General features: G+C 37.7%; 3 protein-coding genes across 3 annotated transcripts; 2 read left to right on the top strand and 1 right to left on the bottom strand.

Moving 5' to 3' along the window:
- Nucleotides 1-5: 5 nt before the first annotated feature.
- LOC136236175 (phosphatidylinositol 4-kinase type 2-alpha-like) lies at nt 6-8,690 on the top strand. Its single transcript, XM_066026281.1, has 9 exons — nt 6-429; nt 480-680; nt 981-1,112; nt 1,160-1,313; nt 5,569-5,639; nt 5,684-5,798; nt 6,278-6,411; nt 6,467-6,526; nt 8,351-8,690. Exons 1-9 carry the CDS (start codon nt 109-111, stop codon nt 8,510-8,512), a joined length of 1,350 nt encoding a protein of 449 aa, XP_065882353.1. The 5' UTR covers nt 6-108; the 3' UTR covers nt 8,513-8,690.
- Nucleotides 8,691-9,365: 675 nt separating this feature from the next.
- Nucleotides 9,366-16,075, bottom strand: LOC136268804 (uncharacterized). The gene is made up of 8 exons (XM_066064269.1): nt 16,006-16,075; nt 15,514-15,960; nt 11,481-12,038; nt 10,921-11,259; nt 10,724-10,872; nt 10,325-10,493; nt 9,732-9,954; nt 9,366-9,674 (listed from the first exon to the last, which is right to left on the bottom strand). Exons 1-8 carry the CDS (start codon nt 16,037-16,039, stop codon nt 9,563-9,565), a joined length of 2,031 nt encoding a protein of 676 aa, XP_065920341.1. The 5' UTR covers nt 16,040-16,075; the 3' UTR covers nt 9,366-9,562.
- Nucleotides 16,076-16,110: 35 nt separating this feature from the next.
- LOC136268135 (2',5'-phosphodiesterase 12-like) lies at nt 16,111-18,297 on the top strand. The gene is made up of 2 exons (XM_066063380.1): nt 16,111-17,133; nt 17,377-18,297. The coding sequence occupies exons 1-2, from the start codon at nt 16,117-16,119 to the stop codon at nt 18,232-18,234; spliced, it is 1,875 nt and encodes a 624-aa protein (XP_065919452.1). The 5' UTR covers nt 16,111-16,116; the 3' UTR covers nt 18,235-18,297.

Below are 18,297 nucleotides of genomic sequence, written 5' to 3'. Positions count from 1 at the left end.
ATAGCCCACAATCGAGTCAAATTAGTATTGTCACGTGGATAAGTGAGCGCAGTACACCGATGCAGCTACACCATTGTGATAACTAGCAGGTCTGCTTTATATGCTACCATGGCCGCGCCCTTCTCAACCCAAAGCTTAGTACCTTTATCTGATTACGACTCGGAAAGCGACACGTCGGGGTCTAGAGGCGAGGTGGTCATAATAGGAGATCGTTCTAATGGTTATAGCTCAGAACAACGACCGCTTATTGGCAGACCCACAACGTCCACTTCAGAGACAGCCAACGAAAGGACAGAATTGAACGAGTTCGATGATGCATCTTACTCGCGGATTATTCGCGAGGCCGAGAGAGCCATTGATAGTGGGATATTACCCCATCTTATTTATCAGGGAAGCAGTGGAAGCTACTTTGTCAAGAACACAAAAAGAGTGAATTAAGATAAATTTGTAGGTATTTAACATTACATAACATTTTTCAGGACACAATTGGAGTATTCAAACCAAAAAACGAAGAGCCTTATGGACAGCTGAACCCAAAGTGGACGAAATGGTTACATAAGATTTGTTGCCCATGTTGTTTTGGTCGTAGTTGCCTAATCCCCAACCAAGGCTACATGTCTGAGGCTGGGGCAAGTCTAGTCGACCAGAAGCTAGGTCTCAATATTGTACCAAAAACTAAGGTGAGATGTACGTATTGAGTTTCGCTTTAGAATATTTAGTAGAAATGTTTTTGTGGTCTCAAATAGCAGCAGATGTTTTTTGTGTGTCAGTAATATAGAAAATATATCAGCTTTTCACTTGTCACAAGTGTTTTTGTACTATACAATTTTCCTTGTGGTATAATTATGGTACTTCTTTCATAAGAGTTTGAGCTGTTACATCATCTCATATGTTGTACATAGAATCTTCATTGATGAAGTTTATATTTTTGCAGGGACAGGAGGGCATTGTGCATTGTTTCTTCCATTGTGTGTTTGTAGGTGGTGTATTTATCTGCTGATAGTTTTAACTATCCATTTCATGATCGCTGGGCCATGAGAATGAGACGATTTGCAACTGAACAATGGCCGGACTCAGTTGGCAAACGTGTCAACGCTGGCTTGCCTAAAAAGGTATAACCACCTCCAATAATGATTATGCTAATTGTTTTTGATTGTAGGTGGGGTCATTTCAGTTGTTTGTTGAAGGATATCAAGATGCTGAAAATGTGCTAAGAGACATCAGCGCAAATCCTTTACCTCCACACCTGCAGAAAGAGCTTCAGCTGCAGTTTGAGAAACTTGTTGTTCTGGACTATATCATCAGAAATACTGGTAAGAATTTGCATTGACAATATTTGTAAGTCACCAGTGACGAAGTGGGTAGTGTGTGTGTTACTAATTGCAATGTTGGTAATAACAATGATAAAAGGTCAAAGTACACAGGTCATTCTACCCAGTACAAGTCTAGTGTGGAAGCACCTTTAATTAAAAGGTGTGAGTAATTAGTGGCAAAAACACAGAAATATAAAGTTTTACATTTTCATTGACAAGATTTATAAATTCCTGTATACTCCATTATCTGAATATCCAGTATTACTGGTATTTTGGTATTTGAGATACAACCAATAAATGGGAACATCTCTTTATAAGGAATTGACAAAATTAATTTTATAATGAAGTTGTCAATGGAGGGTTTGTAGTAGCCTGTAACTTATGAATGATACTCTATTGATATGGTAGTGAATGGTTGGATGAACCAATAGTGAAAGTTTATTTTAGCAACAAGTACACAAATTTTTTTGGAAATTTTCAACTAGAGTAGGGACCATAACATGCCTTGAGCGCAGTAGGGATATAACACTTCTTATTGTTTTACTGTGATTTAATATTATGCGCTACTCCAGCTTGTTTCAGTACTTTTTATCGATGTGCTATCTAGTTGAAAATTCCAAATTATTTTGAGTAGTTTGTTAACTTTTTATGTAAATATGACTGGTGAAGCCATGCATACTGCATCAAAAGAAAGAAATGGTGCCGTGCACCCCAGCTATCAATTACCGTCTGAATAGTGGAGTATCCATTACGGTTTGTTGACAGCTGTTACACAGCAGTACGAATCAAGAACTGTTCGAAAAGTACCTCTGGGATCAAAATAGCCACTATGAAAAAGATGGACGATTTCCGCTACAAAGGGAAGTCATCACGTGCTACCGCCAAATCAACACCTTTTGCTGTCAGCAAAGATGAATGGGACACTAAAGAAACTGGTAAGTCCATGAAGAATGCATTGTACGTACTGTACTGCGGTATGCCAAAAGGCACATGTCCAGCTGAAGTGACATCGAACAGTGAAGCCCTGGCCTTAGCTGCTATCGAGTTATGCTTGTCTGAAGGCATCAGTCAGTTACTTAGTCAGTCAGTCACTAAAAAATTCCTTTTATTTAAAAAAAAAATCCGTAGTAACTTTTTAAAAGCGTTTCAGGTTGATCTGAAGGCTTGTTTGGGCTTATTTTATTTATTTATTAATGCTTTACAGCACAAGTGCTGAAGGTCTGTAGGACACCTGGTCCTACAGCCTGTTTAAAGTTGTTACATTTACCTAACGAATACTGCCTCATTGTCATCAGGGAAAACTGAGGCTGATTTTTGGGTGATGTTTTTCATGTGCCACACCTACACCTTTTGTGGCCCCTACTATACAGTACTGTTGTACTGTATGATTCAATTGATTCATGAAGGTTTTCTCATGTGAATATTTACAATATAATCCTCACCAGTTATTCAGAACTTGAAATACCGTATAGAAGGAAACTTAGTGATTTGCTACAAATCACTAAGTTTACTCCACCAATTACTTGTAGTGTCTCAGATTAGCATCTTTATAGCTAAACGTTGAACTTGAATTCACCAAGTTTATTTCACCAATGTAATTTAGACTATGATATAGCTCATTTAGAGGGTTACTAAATCACTTAGTCACGTTACATGCTCATTTAGTCACCTACACATGTTCATTTAGTAACCCGCCCTCTGGCAATTTTGTACGTGAAAAATAATTATAACACGAAAGGTACACTGGAGTACTTGATAATACTGTAATACAATTCTTCTCCGTGTTCTGTGAATAATTCTGGAAAAATAGTATAGCTCTAGCTGTTACTCTGGTTACCGGTCAAATAATTATTTTTGTGGGCGCTGTAGGGACTTCAGGAAGAAACCGTTCTGCTGTTCTGCATTGCTCTTTCACCCCTAATGCTCTGGCTATAAAGGTATGTACTTTAAACCATAGTCTAAATAAGTTAGACACCGCGACCAACGGAAACTAAGCGATTTAGTAACCCCTCTGGCCCTTAGTAGCGCTCGGGACGCTACAGCCTCAGGCCATCAGGGTTACTAAATCGCTTAGTTCCCTTGGTCTTGGTGTCTAACTATTATTTAGCTTCCTATTCGCCTAAGTTTATCCCCACCAAAGTTTCCCTATATATGGTTATGGCATACATTTTATGACCAAATATGGTGTTCATCTGAACATGGTTGAACTTAGTGTCCAATCATTATGCACTGACTTGTTGGGAGAAAACCAAATTATCATTTTATAACTTGAGAGTAAAACTACTGTATACAACTTTATATGAATAGCCAATGTTTGTAATGGTGTTATATGTCCAGAGTTCAAAATAAGAGATGAAAATTTTGAGTGGCCATTTTTGATCATTTACTGAGCACCATTATGGTAATGTACAGTAAATGTGGTCACTCAAAGTCAATTATTATGTATGGCAGTTTTGCCTAAATCCTACTGAAATGACCAACAGCCACACATCTGAATGTCTGAACAATTTGTACTGTGTACAACCTTAAGGTTACCGAATAGTTTAAAATGCGTGGGCGGAACAAATTACAAAACCTGCTTTAAACCAAGCAGGGATAAATAATTTCAACAACTGTGTTGTGTTAGCAATACAACTAATTGTGCTTGTTTGTTTTTACTACAGAACAACGACTGTCCTTGGGTGTGTGGTCTACAATAGAGTGATGTTTTATAAAAATGTGCCGCCAAAAACCAGACTAACAGATTACTGAATCCTTATAATTTCAACACAAGTGACTAAACAACTAAAATATCTAGGTCCTGTGGAAGCGATTTTTTAAGTTACTGGTAGTATAGACGTTTTATAGAGCAGTTTCAAAACCATGGTAACCAAAAATTATGCAATGGAACACACCCAAATCGCCATGTTTTTGTACCAGATTGCTTGATGTTGCAAGTTGAATTCCTCGCTAAATCCATGCCAAGACTTATTAATACGTGAGTAAAATAGATACCAGTGATAGAATAAAATGTGCAGGTGAGTTATTAGGCATTAAAAGATACGTACTGCCTCCAACAGGGCAGTTTCGAAGGAAAGAGAAATGCGTAAAAATGGATTTGGCCAAATTACGACCTATTCACCGCCCAAAGGTGGTTAAAACTAGGAGAAACTTACAGTATAGGTCTTTACCCAGCACCACAGCAGCGTACAACCACATCCAGCTATCCCAGGATTAGCCAGAGCTCCTGAAAGGCACGAGACCGGTAATGGCGTACTACCAAACTGTGATAAAACGCCAGAAAAAGAAGACTCTTAGTGGTGAATTTTGCTAGAGTTAAGTTTTATTGTCGAAATCAACCATCAGTTAAACTTTAGCAGTCTTATTTTGCTGTCTGCTTTTTCACACGAAGTGGGAATCCCAGCACATGAGCGATTCTGGCTAACTCGGGGATAGCTGGATGTGGCTGTACGATGCTGTGGTGCTGGATAAAGACCTATACTGCAGGTTTCCCCTAGTTTTAACCACCTTTGGGCAGTGAATAGGTCGCAATTTGGCCAAATCCATCTTTACGGATTTCTCCTTCCTACGAAAATGCCCTGTTGGGAGGTAGTACGGATCTTTTAATGCGTAATAACTCACCTACATGCTTTATTCTATCACTGGCATCTCTTTTACTTACGTATTAATAAGTCTTGGCATGAATTTAGCGAGGAATTCAACTTGCAACATGAAACAGTCTGGTACAAAAACATGGCGATTTGGGTGTGTCCATTGCATAATTTTTGGTTACCATGGTTTTGAAACTGCTCTATTGAACTTTTAGTAGTTTTTTCGAGTGAAACAAGCTCTTTGAAGGCTTGTATCTGAGTCACTGGGAAGAAACACGCCAAAAACGCTTCCACAGGACTTAACGAATTTAATATACAGTATCACTATATATGCCCCAGAAATGCCAATAGAGCCAACAGCTTTTGCTGTATTTGGCGGCGGAAAAACATGGTAGTGACAGCTGGAGCTGAGCGATGTATGGGCTGGCTTACTTGTGTTACTACAACAAATTGTAGTGTTCCACCTGCCTCAAACTACACTGTAGCTACATAAAAACATTAAATATGAATGGCTTCACCTTCATTTAAAACTTTTCAAGCTGCTAGACTGGTTTTATGGGCTTCTCAAAAAGAATCGATAGGCATTCAAAATTTTGAATGATTGCCCTTGACTATACCGTAACCTTAAGCTTAGTGTTATTTCAATGTGACACTGATCCCTGTAGATCGTGGTAATGACAACTGGTTGTTGAAGTGTGTGAGGCCACAGACAGAAGTTGACACATCAGAGTCAAAGGTAGCTACCACATCATGTACCAGATGTTAATAGTGTTTCTTTAGGAAGATCAGTGGACACTGGTCAACTCCAATATAACATCTCAGGGAAGTGTTCAACTGGCAGCCATTGATAATGGTCTAGCCTTTCCATTCAAACATCCAGACTCCTGGAGAACTTGTATGTTATCTTGTGGAGGGTAATGTTTGGTGTCTCTGTCAATATTTGTTTCACAATTACATTGTGTACTATCCTCAGTTTATATGCTTCTTTGTAGCACTGTTTGTGTTGCTCAAGTTTAATTACCAGGCAAGCATTTTTGAAAGCCAAGGACATGGGTCAAAGTTATATTTTTGTAGCAGACAATTTCAGGCTTTTTTCAAATAATTAAGTGAAAAATTGTTCACATTACACTGTATCACTTTGTAACAAGGTCACTTGTCCATAATTCCCAAATGACGTATTATTGATGTAAAGAAAGTCGTTTAGTTACTCCCGTCATTTACTCACGTTTGGTTGAATTTCTTCACTTTGACATTCAGAGGACTGGGCAGAAATCATGTTGTATCCTTGTACAGTCACTTGCTGAATTACCGTACTGTGTGCTTTATTTCACATAACAGTTTCCACAAATAAATTCTGTTACTATTCTTTTATAGATCCTTTCTATTGGGCTTGGCTGCCAATGGCAGAAGAAGTTTTCTCACAAGAGATAAAGGATCTGGTGATACCCAAATTGGAAAGCCCCGGGTTTATCGATAGTTTGCAAGATGAATTATTGGAGTTATTTAGTGTGAGTGTGTGTGTATACCAACCTGTAATGTTGATGTTATCAGTTTCTACTACAGAGAGATCGAGGATTTGACAGGAGTCTATTTCATCGACAAATGGCAGTATTGAAAGGACAAGTAATGAACACAATTTCATATAGCTATATTGTATTGTCTCAAATTATGGCCAGTCCTATGTCCCGTTTAGCCACCATGGGTAAGGAGTGTTACAACAAAGATAAACACTGGTTTTGAATAAATGTTAGGTCTCATTTGAACACCTGGTGGAGTGTTAATTTCTAAAATAGTTTTCTATTACAGGTTTCTGACTCCCTGCTTCACAGGCTTACTGTTAGCCTTCTTGCAGGTCCCTAGAGGGATAGTTGTCTAAAATTCTGTACATTGACAATGAACAAAATTTTAATAATGTCTTGTTCCTTCAAGGAGGTACTACAAAGTTGATTCCAAAGTCTTGATCCTTGTAATGTGACTATAGTCACAGTTAGTGGCAGGGGTGAAAAGGTGCCTAAATTCCCAGCCATAATTTCTGGCAGTTTAGTACATTCTTTGTCTGTACCTTAAGAGAACACTCTAAATACTCTAATAGAGCAGTCATGGTAACTGCCTGGACAATCAAGTCATTGGTTTGTGAACACTTGATTCTCTACGTTAAAAACCAGCTAAAATTTTAAAAGGAAGTAGTGATTGACATAATAATTATATGTGCTGCAATCCATGCAATAAAAAGTAAGGAAACAAGATTAGATGACTACTCACTAAAATGAGACACACTTTAATGCCTACTTTTGTGGACCGTTTCTCATTTTAGCTGTAACATTTTTGAGCTTGTTTCCTTACTTTTTGTAGCATGTATAATCATTATATTATATCAATCCCTACTTCCTTTTAAAATTTTTATTATTTTAAATAGCTAGTTTGTTTACTTTTTATGTCCAGCTAGCTAGCTATCTATGTTATACTCTTTGTTTTCCACATAGTATAAATATCACTCGAAGCAGCTATCTTTTACCTTCGTGCCTCTAAAAATATTATCATTTTGTCTTTTAAAGCTATTATTAAAGGCTCCAGCTGCATTTCTAATGGCCTAAATGATTTTACAGTAAAACATCGCTGGAGAGTCCACCATTAAGAGTGGATCCCTCGCTTTTAGAAGTCTGGATCCCGAGGTGGATCCGCCCCTCAAAGGCATTATTAGCTTGCAAAAAACTAAACTGGTAATTAAGACTATAAAACGACTACCCAGCGTTAATAAATGCTAGAGACAATTCCTTGGCTACTATACCTGTTCACCCTTGTCTTTATAATACGCACATGTACACACACTTTGTTAAAATCACATATTAAGAGTTGTGCCATGCGCCGCAGCTATTAATGATCCTTCGAGAAAAACAAAGAAGCGAATGAGTGATGAAAGCAAACAGCATGGTACAGTGGACAGAACGTAATCGGAACAACAGATTCGTGAATCTGCCGTCATTGCCTTGGCTGTCAGAAATTTCTGAAGCCGTGCACCTAGCACAACCGGGTTTTACAGCAGGCAGTGGCAGACAAAATACAGGTGAATTTTGAAAATTTTGAACTCACTACATTAAAACATTCGACTTTTCACTTCATTTAACCAAGGTACAGCATCATTACAGCAGTACTAATGTGGTTTTTTAGTAAAACTTATTGCCGGGCTGTTTTTTAAAGTGCAAATATTTACGAAGCCATATGATTTCTTACAAATCCCTACTTATTAAGTACTAGTACTTAATGATAAACATGTTGTTAAATAAGTCGTGGTTCTCTCTGAGGGAATATTTATACCCCATCACTTTAAATATTTGTCAACCTCATCCACTAAACTATCCTATTGAATCTACAAACTTTGTAATTTTGTTTCTTTAGTTCAAGTGGTCATTAAATTTGAAAAATTCAGTTGCAATTTTTTACACTTAGGTGCTGAACCTTCTTCAAGCGTTACAGAACAACTCTACTCCTCAACAACTTGTACAAATGGCACCAATAATGGTAGAAAGAGTGCGAGCAGCAGGGAGTACTCGAAAATGGATCAACCGATTAAGAGTTAGAACAAATACTCCGTTCTTTTCATGGTGCTGACCAAGGGACACTTTTCCTCTTTCAAATGAATTATCATCAATGCAATTTATTTCAGGATGCTGCAAAAATGCATTTCAATTCATTTTGTATGTAAAATTCCGAATCAGTAGTTGTAACAAATTTCATTAATGAAATGAATGTATGTTTTTTTGTATATAATCAGTGTTAATTATTGGAACATGGCATTATAGGTTGTTGATCTAAGCTGTCTGAAAGTAAATGTTTGTAAGAATTTTGTTTTCAGTGATTGTGTGTGCAAAGCCACTCACTGGATGTTGTTCACTGTTCCCTTAGCTGTGTGTATCATCCCCCGGACCTGTGATAAAATACTAACCTGTTAATTCAGGGCCAGATACTCTATAAGTGTGCAGTTGTCTCAGCAAGTGTGAATGAAGCCATGCAGTTTTCTACATAATAGTTATAGGCCTACTATAGGATCTGTGATTTTGAGTGGGCAGTCTCTAGAAAATGGTGTGGAATTATTTATGCTAGTAGATAAGATTGATTGTGGGTTGAGTAAAACATGTCCACGCCTCCTGAGGGGAGACGTAGCAGATTAATGATTTAGCGAGATCCACAATGCTACTCAACACATTAGTAAGGTGTGCTGTGTGGGGATCTCCTCAACTGATATGTCTGAAGTCAAGCTTACTAAAGAATACAAATTAATATAGAAAATGGTATGCATAAAATCCTTTGATCTTTGGGAGATAATGAGGTCTTTACCAGTACATTCATTCTTTGCTATCTTACACTCTAGATCATGTATAGTTTTCCATACCAAAGCCTGTTACTAAATTTGGCACACTAAACTAAGATGTCCATACTTTATCTAATATGTAATGAACTCAACAATTTGCTCTGCACATACAGGACTAGTGATAGAATTAAAAGTTCCACAAAATGAGTGTATAGCTGTAACAATACTGTTTAATGTTAGAGTAACCACATGACTGACAATACAACATACAGATAGTATAGCAATGAATACATGACTGGGGTAGTATACATACTTATAAGTGATTATATGCCAAGTTTATCATCATCATATTAGTCAGTCAAGAATTCTTCAGGGAAACCATCATCTGATGACATATCTGTGCTGGGATCTGGAGATGTGACCTCTCGTAAATTATGCTTCTGCTTCTTGTTACAGCAACTCCTGGTGAAATAATATGTAAATACAGTAAATAACAGGTAAATAGATTTCAATTCTTACAGTATCAGTACTGCAATCCAAATCACCAAGGAAACAACAATTAATACAACCACTAACACTGATACTAATATGGCTGCTACAATTCTCTTCTCTTCAAAAGCTTGTTCCAATAAAGTCATCGATGTAACATTCTCTTCTATGGCTTTTGTTTCCTTTTCAAGTATCTCAATTGTATCGTGGCCTTTTGTGTACGAGTGCTTACGAAAAATGTCAAAGATGCTACCTATAACAGCAGAGTATACAATCCCAATTATATCCTCTTGATAATAACATTGATCATACCTTCACAATATTTCACCTCTCCAATATTTCCCCCCCAAATATTTAACCTATCCAAAATTAATTTTATTGCATCTCTCTAACCCTCCCATCTCTCTAACCCTCCCATCTCTCTCTCTCCCGTCCAATACTTTACAAATTAGTAACAAAATTTTTGAGTTTAGTGGAACATAAATAATTTAACACTGTTGCTCATTTCTACCAAATTCATTGCCACTCATAATATCCATCTTGCTCACTGTTCAAAATTTGTCACTCAAAATATTTTACGCTCTAATGTTATGTCCCATGTTACTCTACTTGATACACCTCACCTGGTTCAAATATTGTTATGGTGGCAGTGATACTTTGTGTCTTCATGAAATAATTAGACACCGTACAAGTGTACTCCCCACTGTACTCATGAGTCAGATTGGTTGATTGTGGGAACAGCAGGTAAGCAGCCACATAACCTTCTGGTAGCCACTTCTCCGATGTGTTCACCTGTAAGGATTGTGCGTGACTTGTTTGTTAATATGACTGCTTAATTAGAGTATTATGTTGTCAAATCTGTTATGTATCAGAACTGAGACATGGTGGACACTTGAGGATACCTACATAATCCTGACACTTTGTTAAGGTCCCAATTTAAGGGCAGTGTAACAAAAGTCCTGTAGTCTCATCTGGCCACGCTAGACTAATAGGCTCACTTGGTACAACTCATGACAACTCACTGGAATCTGCTTTGCTTCACGTAAAGAAGTAACTCCTGACCAAGCAATGATGGGAGTAGGGTAACCGGTGGCCATGCAGAGAAATGACACACTAACTTGGTCCCCTTGCAATGTAGCCACCTGCATCGGATTGACTCTCATGTCAATATCTAGAAATAAAAGAATTAAAAAACAAGAGAATTTAACAATCAAAACACCTTTCAGTTTAGTAATATGAATGCTTGTGTTGACAGAGACCACAAAACTAAGCACATTTATATCAGCTTCAATGAAAAAAGCAGCATTTTTGTATCTGTTTATTTCAGAAAATTTCAGCCTGTATGTTGTGGTATGGTTGACGGGGTTGTAAAATCGTTTCTGCACGAGCACCTCCTTTCTCATTAGCGGCTGATCGGTACGAATCACAGTCAGGAAACTTGCTTCATTCAATCCTACCACAAGAACATCTATTAGTCCTTCCTCTTCATCAGGCAAGAAGTAAAAGTGGTTCCCATATCTGTCTGCACCCACTGTATCTAGAACAGTGATAGATGGCCCTAGAATACAACAAGTTGAGGTAAAATGACTTTCAAAACTTAAGCATTTAAAAGTAGTCTGTGAGGTAACACAGTAAACAATTGTAAGATACTCTTTTGCCTATTTGTATCTTAGTGCCATTTACGGTCCCTTTTTCTGCTTTGGTGGAAAAGACACACACGGGACATGCAGCAACAATCAGCTTGTAAACTGTATTTTAACAATCAAATCATACACTTACACAAACGAGTCTTGAAGATAACTTCTCTTTTGAACTTGCTTCGATGTGCTGGCTCAAGATGAGTGGAATTATCAAAAAAATAGAGCCAACAAACTAATTCAAATGATACAGGACGATAATCAGCATAGGTTTTGTTAGTTTGATAATCTGTGTGAAACATAAACAAGTTACGTTGTATGGTTACGTGATGTTCAGTAGCAGGATATAAGCCATAATAGGTAACGGTGTGATGTTCAGAGTGTAGGTCACCATAATTCCCAGACTGCAGTGCAGAGTCATTTCCATGCCACACTTCACTAAGTCCATACTTGTCAATGATATTTTCTGTTGCCACATTTACACCATCAAGCGTGGAGGTGCATGGAGCTTGTGGTGTTAGCACTATAAAGTTGCAACCTCCTTGGACATATCCACAGTCTTTTTCGATGGTTATCACCACTCTACCAACACTGTTTAGTTCTGCTGTTTCTTCCTTGTTCAACATTTTAGAGCTGACATGCATGTACTGATCTGCCCTTGGTCCAACATATGTTTGATGTATTGACTTCCTCTGGAAACCTAACAAGTAATGCATGTTTGTAATGTGTAAATAATATCAAGACACACGATGTTGTGTTGTGTAGCCAAGAATGTCGGCGTGCCCACACCGTCAGTATATTGACAGGAATCTTCTTATGTCATAGGGGGACTACGGGGGCTTCGATTTATTTTCACACACTCTGCAATAAAATGCAAACGTGTAACTTGATTGCTTCGATCTTTTGGCACAAATGAAGAGCATATAAAGGTGGATTTATGTACCAAGTTTGCTGTGAATCTGACAAATATCCAAGCATTTATGCACATAAAAAAGATCAAACTTCTGTCATGGCTACAGGGTAATCCGAGCATAGGAATAACTTGAAAATTGGTGTGTACATAGGCTGATCATCGTAGCAGTGCCTTTTGATAGTTTGGATAGCAACAAACTTACAGCTACAAAGTTATAAAGTAAAAACCAAACATGTAAAATCACAGGATCGAGATACTCTAATAGAGCATCACTGCGGGGTAAAAAAGGTGCACAAAAATGTCGGAACAAAAAATTAACCAGAGTTTCAAACCAGGGACCTCCATAACTAACACCCACAACCTTAACCACTGACTTCACTTAATTTTTGCTTTATATATGAAAATTCTAGCTTATAAATAAACATTTGTAATTTTTTTTATAGGTCTATCAATAGAAGTACCATATAGCTGGTAATATTCAAAAGGTTTTTATTTCGAAGAGGCCCTTCTCTTTGAAAATAAATTCCCACAAGTGAAAGCAATTATCCTGTATTCCTCGAGTTTTAGCTCAGTATTACTGATGATAATGGATAAACTGTATCATTACTGTACCAATAACCAGAAAACAGGTGATCCAGAATGGGAATTGATGCCGTCTGCTCTAGGATCTATGGTAGATAGCAAGCTACAATCGAGTGCGATTGAGCCAGTGAATTTACTCCACTAGAGTCTTCTCTCCAGTTCACAGGGATGGGGATTATTGTAAAGTCAGTTTTTGGCACACATTCACGCATCTTCATAATTATTTTGTGACATGAATTTCTGTTTATTTGAAATCCATCCAGACTTCGAAATATGCGCTCTTCGAAATTAAAATCTTTCGAAACTCAAATTTTGCTTCTTGTGCAAAATTTTCTGTTGCAAAAATAACCTGCTATACAGTACTAGATTGTTCTACAGCATTCTATGTATCATGAACCACGATAGTGGGTTCATAATAGGGATCGCCCAAGTTTTTTTTTGCAAAAATCCTAATAGAACGCACACCTAAAAACCACCTTGAAAAGCATCAAAACAACTCTCTGGTTGTGTGGAAAGACAAATGTAAACCACAAATCCCTATTTTGACTCATTTCAAAATCACAGAGCATGTAACTAAAGATTTATGACAGAGAGTCAAAATAGGGATTTGTGGTTTACATTACCATCCCAGCGATCCCTTCTTGTTTTGTTGCCTTTTTCAGCGATCCCTATTCTCCCTCTTAAAATTTTCAATTTTTTTCTTCATCTATATTATTATTCTTAATATTCATAATATTATTCTTTCACAGGCATAACAAAGTTTACAAGGAGAATCCTGGAATAAAAAGTAGCAAGGCTTACTAATGGATCATTGTGCGTGTCCATGACCTATTTTTGATTTCGTTTTCGGATGGAAACAGCCCAAACTGGGCCTTTTCTTCTTACCAAAACACCATTACACACTAGAAGCCATACAAGATAGCACTGCTTGTGGCTAATACAGTCTGTCTTTATTAAACTCAGTATAGGCTAAGAAGCTTAATCTGGGCTGATGACTTTGTTGCAAGGTAGTTTTCCGTTCCGTGATTATTGTACGTGGGCGGGTTATTCAGATCAAATACTCTAATAGAGCAGTCATGTAAATACTCTAATAATGCAGTCAAGTGTATAACAACAATCCTTGCACTGAATTTGACAGCTATTAAAGGCACCAGTAATGTGAATTCTAGCTCATATCATTCTGTATGCACATTACAATTTGATAAGTTTCATGTATGTTGACGGCATTGCTATGCACAATGCAAAATTACACTATACATTCACAACAGTAGTCACTATCAATAAAAGAAATCCATAATCTATAATGGATTAATAAAAAGTACATAAACTAGATGAATAAAAAATTTTAAAATGGGAATAGGGATCGCTGAAAAAAGCTACGAAACAAGAAGGGATTGCAATGTAAACCACAAATCCCTATTTTGACTTGTTTCAAAACGACAGAGCATGTAACTAAAGATTTATGACGGAGTCAAAATAGGGATTTGTGGTTTACATTACCATCCCAGCGATCCCTTCTTGTTTTGTGGCTTTTTTCAGCGATCCCTATTCCTATTTTACAATTTCTAAATTTTTATTCATCTAGTGTTCTATTAGAAGTCCTCAAAAAATGTGCACTCTATTAGAGTATTACAATAAGATTACCAAATATTGAAGTTAATCATGCAATACAATACATTTACAAGTCTGTCTTCAATAACTATCATTGTGTCTGTATAGTAAAGAAGAAAAGCAAACTCCAAAGTCAGCCATAGGCTGGTCTGGTTATAAAATAGAAAAAGTGGTGAAATCCACACAAAAACAGCCAAGTTGTGAGAAAATGGTATGGCCTTAAAGCGTTGTGACATCAAAGGTGGCAGCCAAGAAATGGCTGCAATGATGTTAATGACTGTGTGTTTTCATCCAGGTCTTTTAATAAAAGGCCACACCATTTTTTTCACAGCATGGCTGTTTTTGTGTGGATATCATTACCAGGGCATATGGTAGTGTGTGTCGTGGAAAGCCAACATGTTATGCTATCAGAATGCCAACACAAAAAATTCACTTTTTTTACTCGTATGTAGTTCTTATACATGGTTCCTACTCCAAATTGTATAATTTTCTTGTATTGGAACCGCTCACCATGTAGGACAGGCTACACACCAAAATCGGTTATAAAACCACTCCAGCTGTTCCATGGCCAAGTTATTGTGCTTTCTAGTCTTCTATAGGCCTAGACTGTCCATTTTGCATACTTTAAAAAATCGTGCTGCAAATGTTTAACTCAGAATTTGGGAGTTTTGTGCACATAGAGCATTTACATTCCTGCTAGCAATGTGATAAATTTTCACAATGTTAAAGATTGTTTCTGTCATGGTAACAGGGTAAACTGCTGGGGGGAAAATTGGTGTGTATATAGATTAACAACAATCATTATGAAAATTGATTAGCGTTGCAACTGTTTCCAGGTTTTCATCACAGCTTGGGTGTTTGGATTATATTACATGACAGAAATTATTATGGGCGTGTGTATGCATGCATGCATGCAGTGTGAATGTTAGTTGTGCTACATTTCAGAAGAAATGATCTGTTGTTTCTTGAAGAGTAATATTTGCCACACACACATGTATAGACAAACTACGTACTTTTCACTCAAATACTCTAATAGAGCAATCACAAAAATATCAATCGTATAACTCACCTGGGCTTACTTCTATGTCAGTGTAATCTTTCATTCCAGTACACAGATCATTAGTAACATTGAGAAACTGTTTCAAAGACAATGACTTTGGCCGGTCTCCATCAGGCACGATACACAGTCTCAATCGTGATGCAGTAACAGCATACTTCACAGGATCTCTCCATGTCAAGCTCAACAAAGTTTCATTTTCAGGACTGTCTTTCCACACAACAGGATCACACCCTAGTCCTTTACAATTTTTCTTAGTAAATGGCTCACCCGAAATATCATAACGTATATCATACTCAAAGCCAGCTCTTTCATCTGGCTGGTCCTTGTACACACCACGAAATCTACAGATAAAGTAGTATTTTTTGGGCTCTCCAAATGGAACATTGTAGTTATATTCAGCATTGCAAGACACCGGGTGTTGTAAGCAAATTCCGTCCGTTATTAGTTGCCATAAAACTACAAAGAATGTGTTAAGTACATAATGACATACAGTCTACTCACTTATTCCGACGAAAATTGAGTTCTTTTTCACCATGGATGCTGTAGTCTTATCACGTGATTTTGCCGCGCAAAGTTTGTTTCACATAAGCGCCGCTAGTTCATAAATTCTGTATGTATCTTTCTTGGGGCGCAGTGTTTCGCAAGTGTGGTGTAACTCTTAGAGAATGCTGTTATAAGAAGGGCAGGCATTACGGTGCAATTTGTTTTACAGTAAGAATGGCAGAGAGTTCACCATTAACGGTGTTCGTTAGAAACGTAGCCGGTGAGGAAGACATGACCGTATCGCTGTACATCAACGGAAAACTGAGAAATATGAAGAGATCGAAAAGCGAACCTCTCAAGAAAACGTTGCACAGAATTGGACTTAGTTACGCTGAGAAGAAAACTGAAGGCAAAAAGAAGCAAAAGACGCACGTGGTACCAAATGACACCAAAATTAAAGTCACACGTGAGGGCGCTGATGTGCTGGAAGAAACTCCTAACTGTGAAGCATGGGTGGGACAGAATTCACTCCTCATAGGAACTGTAGAGTATTCCATTACTGTCAACTCTCCTACAGTGATCAGTGTCAGTATTCCACCTTGCTGTATGGCTGGTTATCCCATGATTCCAGAGTATCAGTTAGAGTTTGCCGAATCTTGTGAGTGGGAATGGTTTAATGGTAACGAGAAGCTCAGTTCACAACAAGTATTCTTACCTAAGGACAACCACATTGGGTGTTCCTTAACAGTGAAATGTATTCCTATAAGCAAAGATGGTAAACAAGGGATTAGCATGGAAGTGGTTGCACCAAAAATTGTGTCTGGTCCAGCGACATGTCTGTCAGATTCTAGATACCAGTATACTTCAGTTGTGAAAGATCCTAACAAGTTTCGTATTTTATCCTACAACATATTGGCTGACATTTATGCTTCAGAGCCTTATAGTAGGGATGTACTTTACCCATATTGTAAACCAGAGGCACTGGAGATTGCTTACAGGCAATGTCTGTTAGGAAAAGAGTTGCCCAGTTATAATGCAGATATATTGTGTCTTCAGGAGGTTGGGGCTCGGTGCTATTCAAGTTATCTCAACCCATTAATGGAACATCATGGCTACCAGGGCTGTTTTCAAAGAAAGTATGGGCAGGTATGCCTTATTTGTAAACATGTGTTGAGTCACATGGTTTCATCATGACTGGAGCTGTGTGCACTTGTGGTGTGTTATTGTCATTCATTGATATGTATTTTATTGTTTCTGATAATAGGCTTCTTTCCTTATTAACATTATTCATAGTATGCTATTGGTAGATTGGAAGGTTGAATCTGTAGGAGTGTTTTATGGTGTAGTGTGTGTAGTAAAATGTGTGTGTGTTTTTTTTTTATTAAATAGGTTCCAGAGGGAGAAGCTGTATTTTTTCAAGCATCAAAGTTGATATTAGTTAAGGCCTTTGCTGTGTCACTCTCAGAATTTCTACAGAACGATTGCAGCAACACTGACTTCTTTCAGCAGTTAAAGACCAGCAAGTGTCTTATTGATTCCCTACTAACTAAACATAGTTTGTGTCAAGTTGTGCTACTCCAGCCTAAAAGTCGTACTGATGTGCTACTTGCTGTTGCCAATACTCACCTAATATCTCATCCTCTTGCAGACCACTTGCGTCTGATTCAGACTGAGTTGTGCCTTCGCTACCTTAGTAAAGTTATGAGTGAGTCTAGCGTGGACCAGAGTGTAGAAATCCTGCCAATTTTCTGTGGTGATTTTAACAGTTGTCCGGAATTTGCAGTATATGAGTATATGTTACAGGGTTATATTGACTACAGTCATTCTGACTGGTTGACACACAAGCATTATGAGCAACGTATGGCGGAGAAACGGGAACAGAAAGAAGCAAAGAGAAATGGTCAGTGTGTGGGAGACATGGACGATTGCTTGTTCCAACAACAAACTGCTATGGAACAAAGAGTTGCAGGTTGTACAAAACCAACCAGTGAATTTGATGACTTCCTTGGTGTAGCACTACACCACAAACACAGTTTTATCAATGCAACTGGACTACCAAACTATACCAACTATACATCAGGGTTTTCTGGGACGTTAGATTACATTTTTATTGACAAGAGGAAGTTTACAGTTGAGCAAGTGGTTCCATTTCCATCACATCAGGATGTTGTTAAACATTTAGCATTGCCATCTATTGAACACCCATCAGACCATGTAGCAATCATCTGTGATGTTGTATTGAATTGATTATAATGTGTGAGTTTTAGCACGTGACAATAAATCAATGGTTGCTAGGCGTTGTGTACAAAA

Source organism: Dysidea avara, chromosome 10 (assembly GCF_963678975.1).
Source record: "Dysidea avara chromosome 10, odDysAvar1.4, whole genome shotgun sequence".
Taxonomy (NCBI): domain Eukaryota; kingdom Metazoa; phylum Porifera; class Demospongiae; order Dictyoceratida; family Dysideidae; genus Dysidea; species Dysidea avara.
Note: the sequence above shows the minus strand (reverse complement) of the source record. Positions and strands in the feature narration are given on the sequence as shown.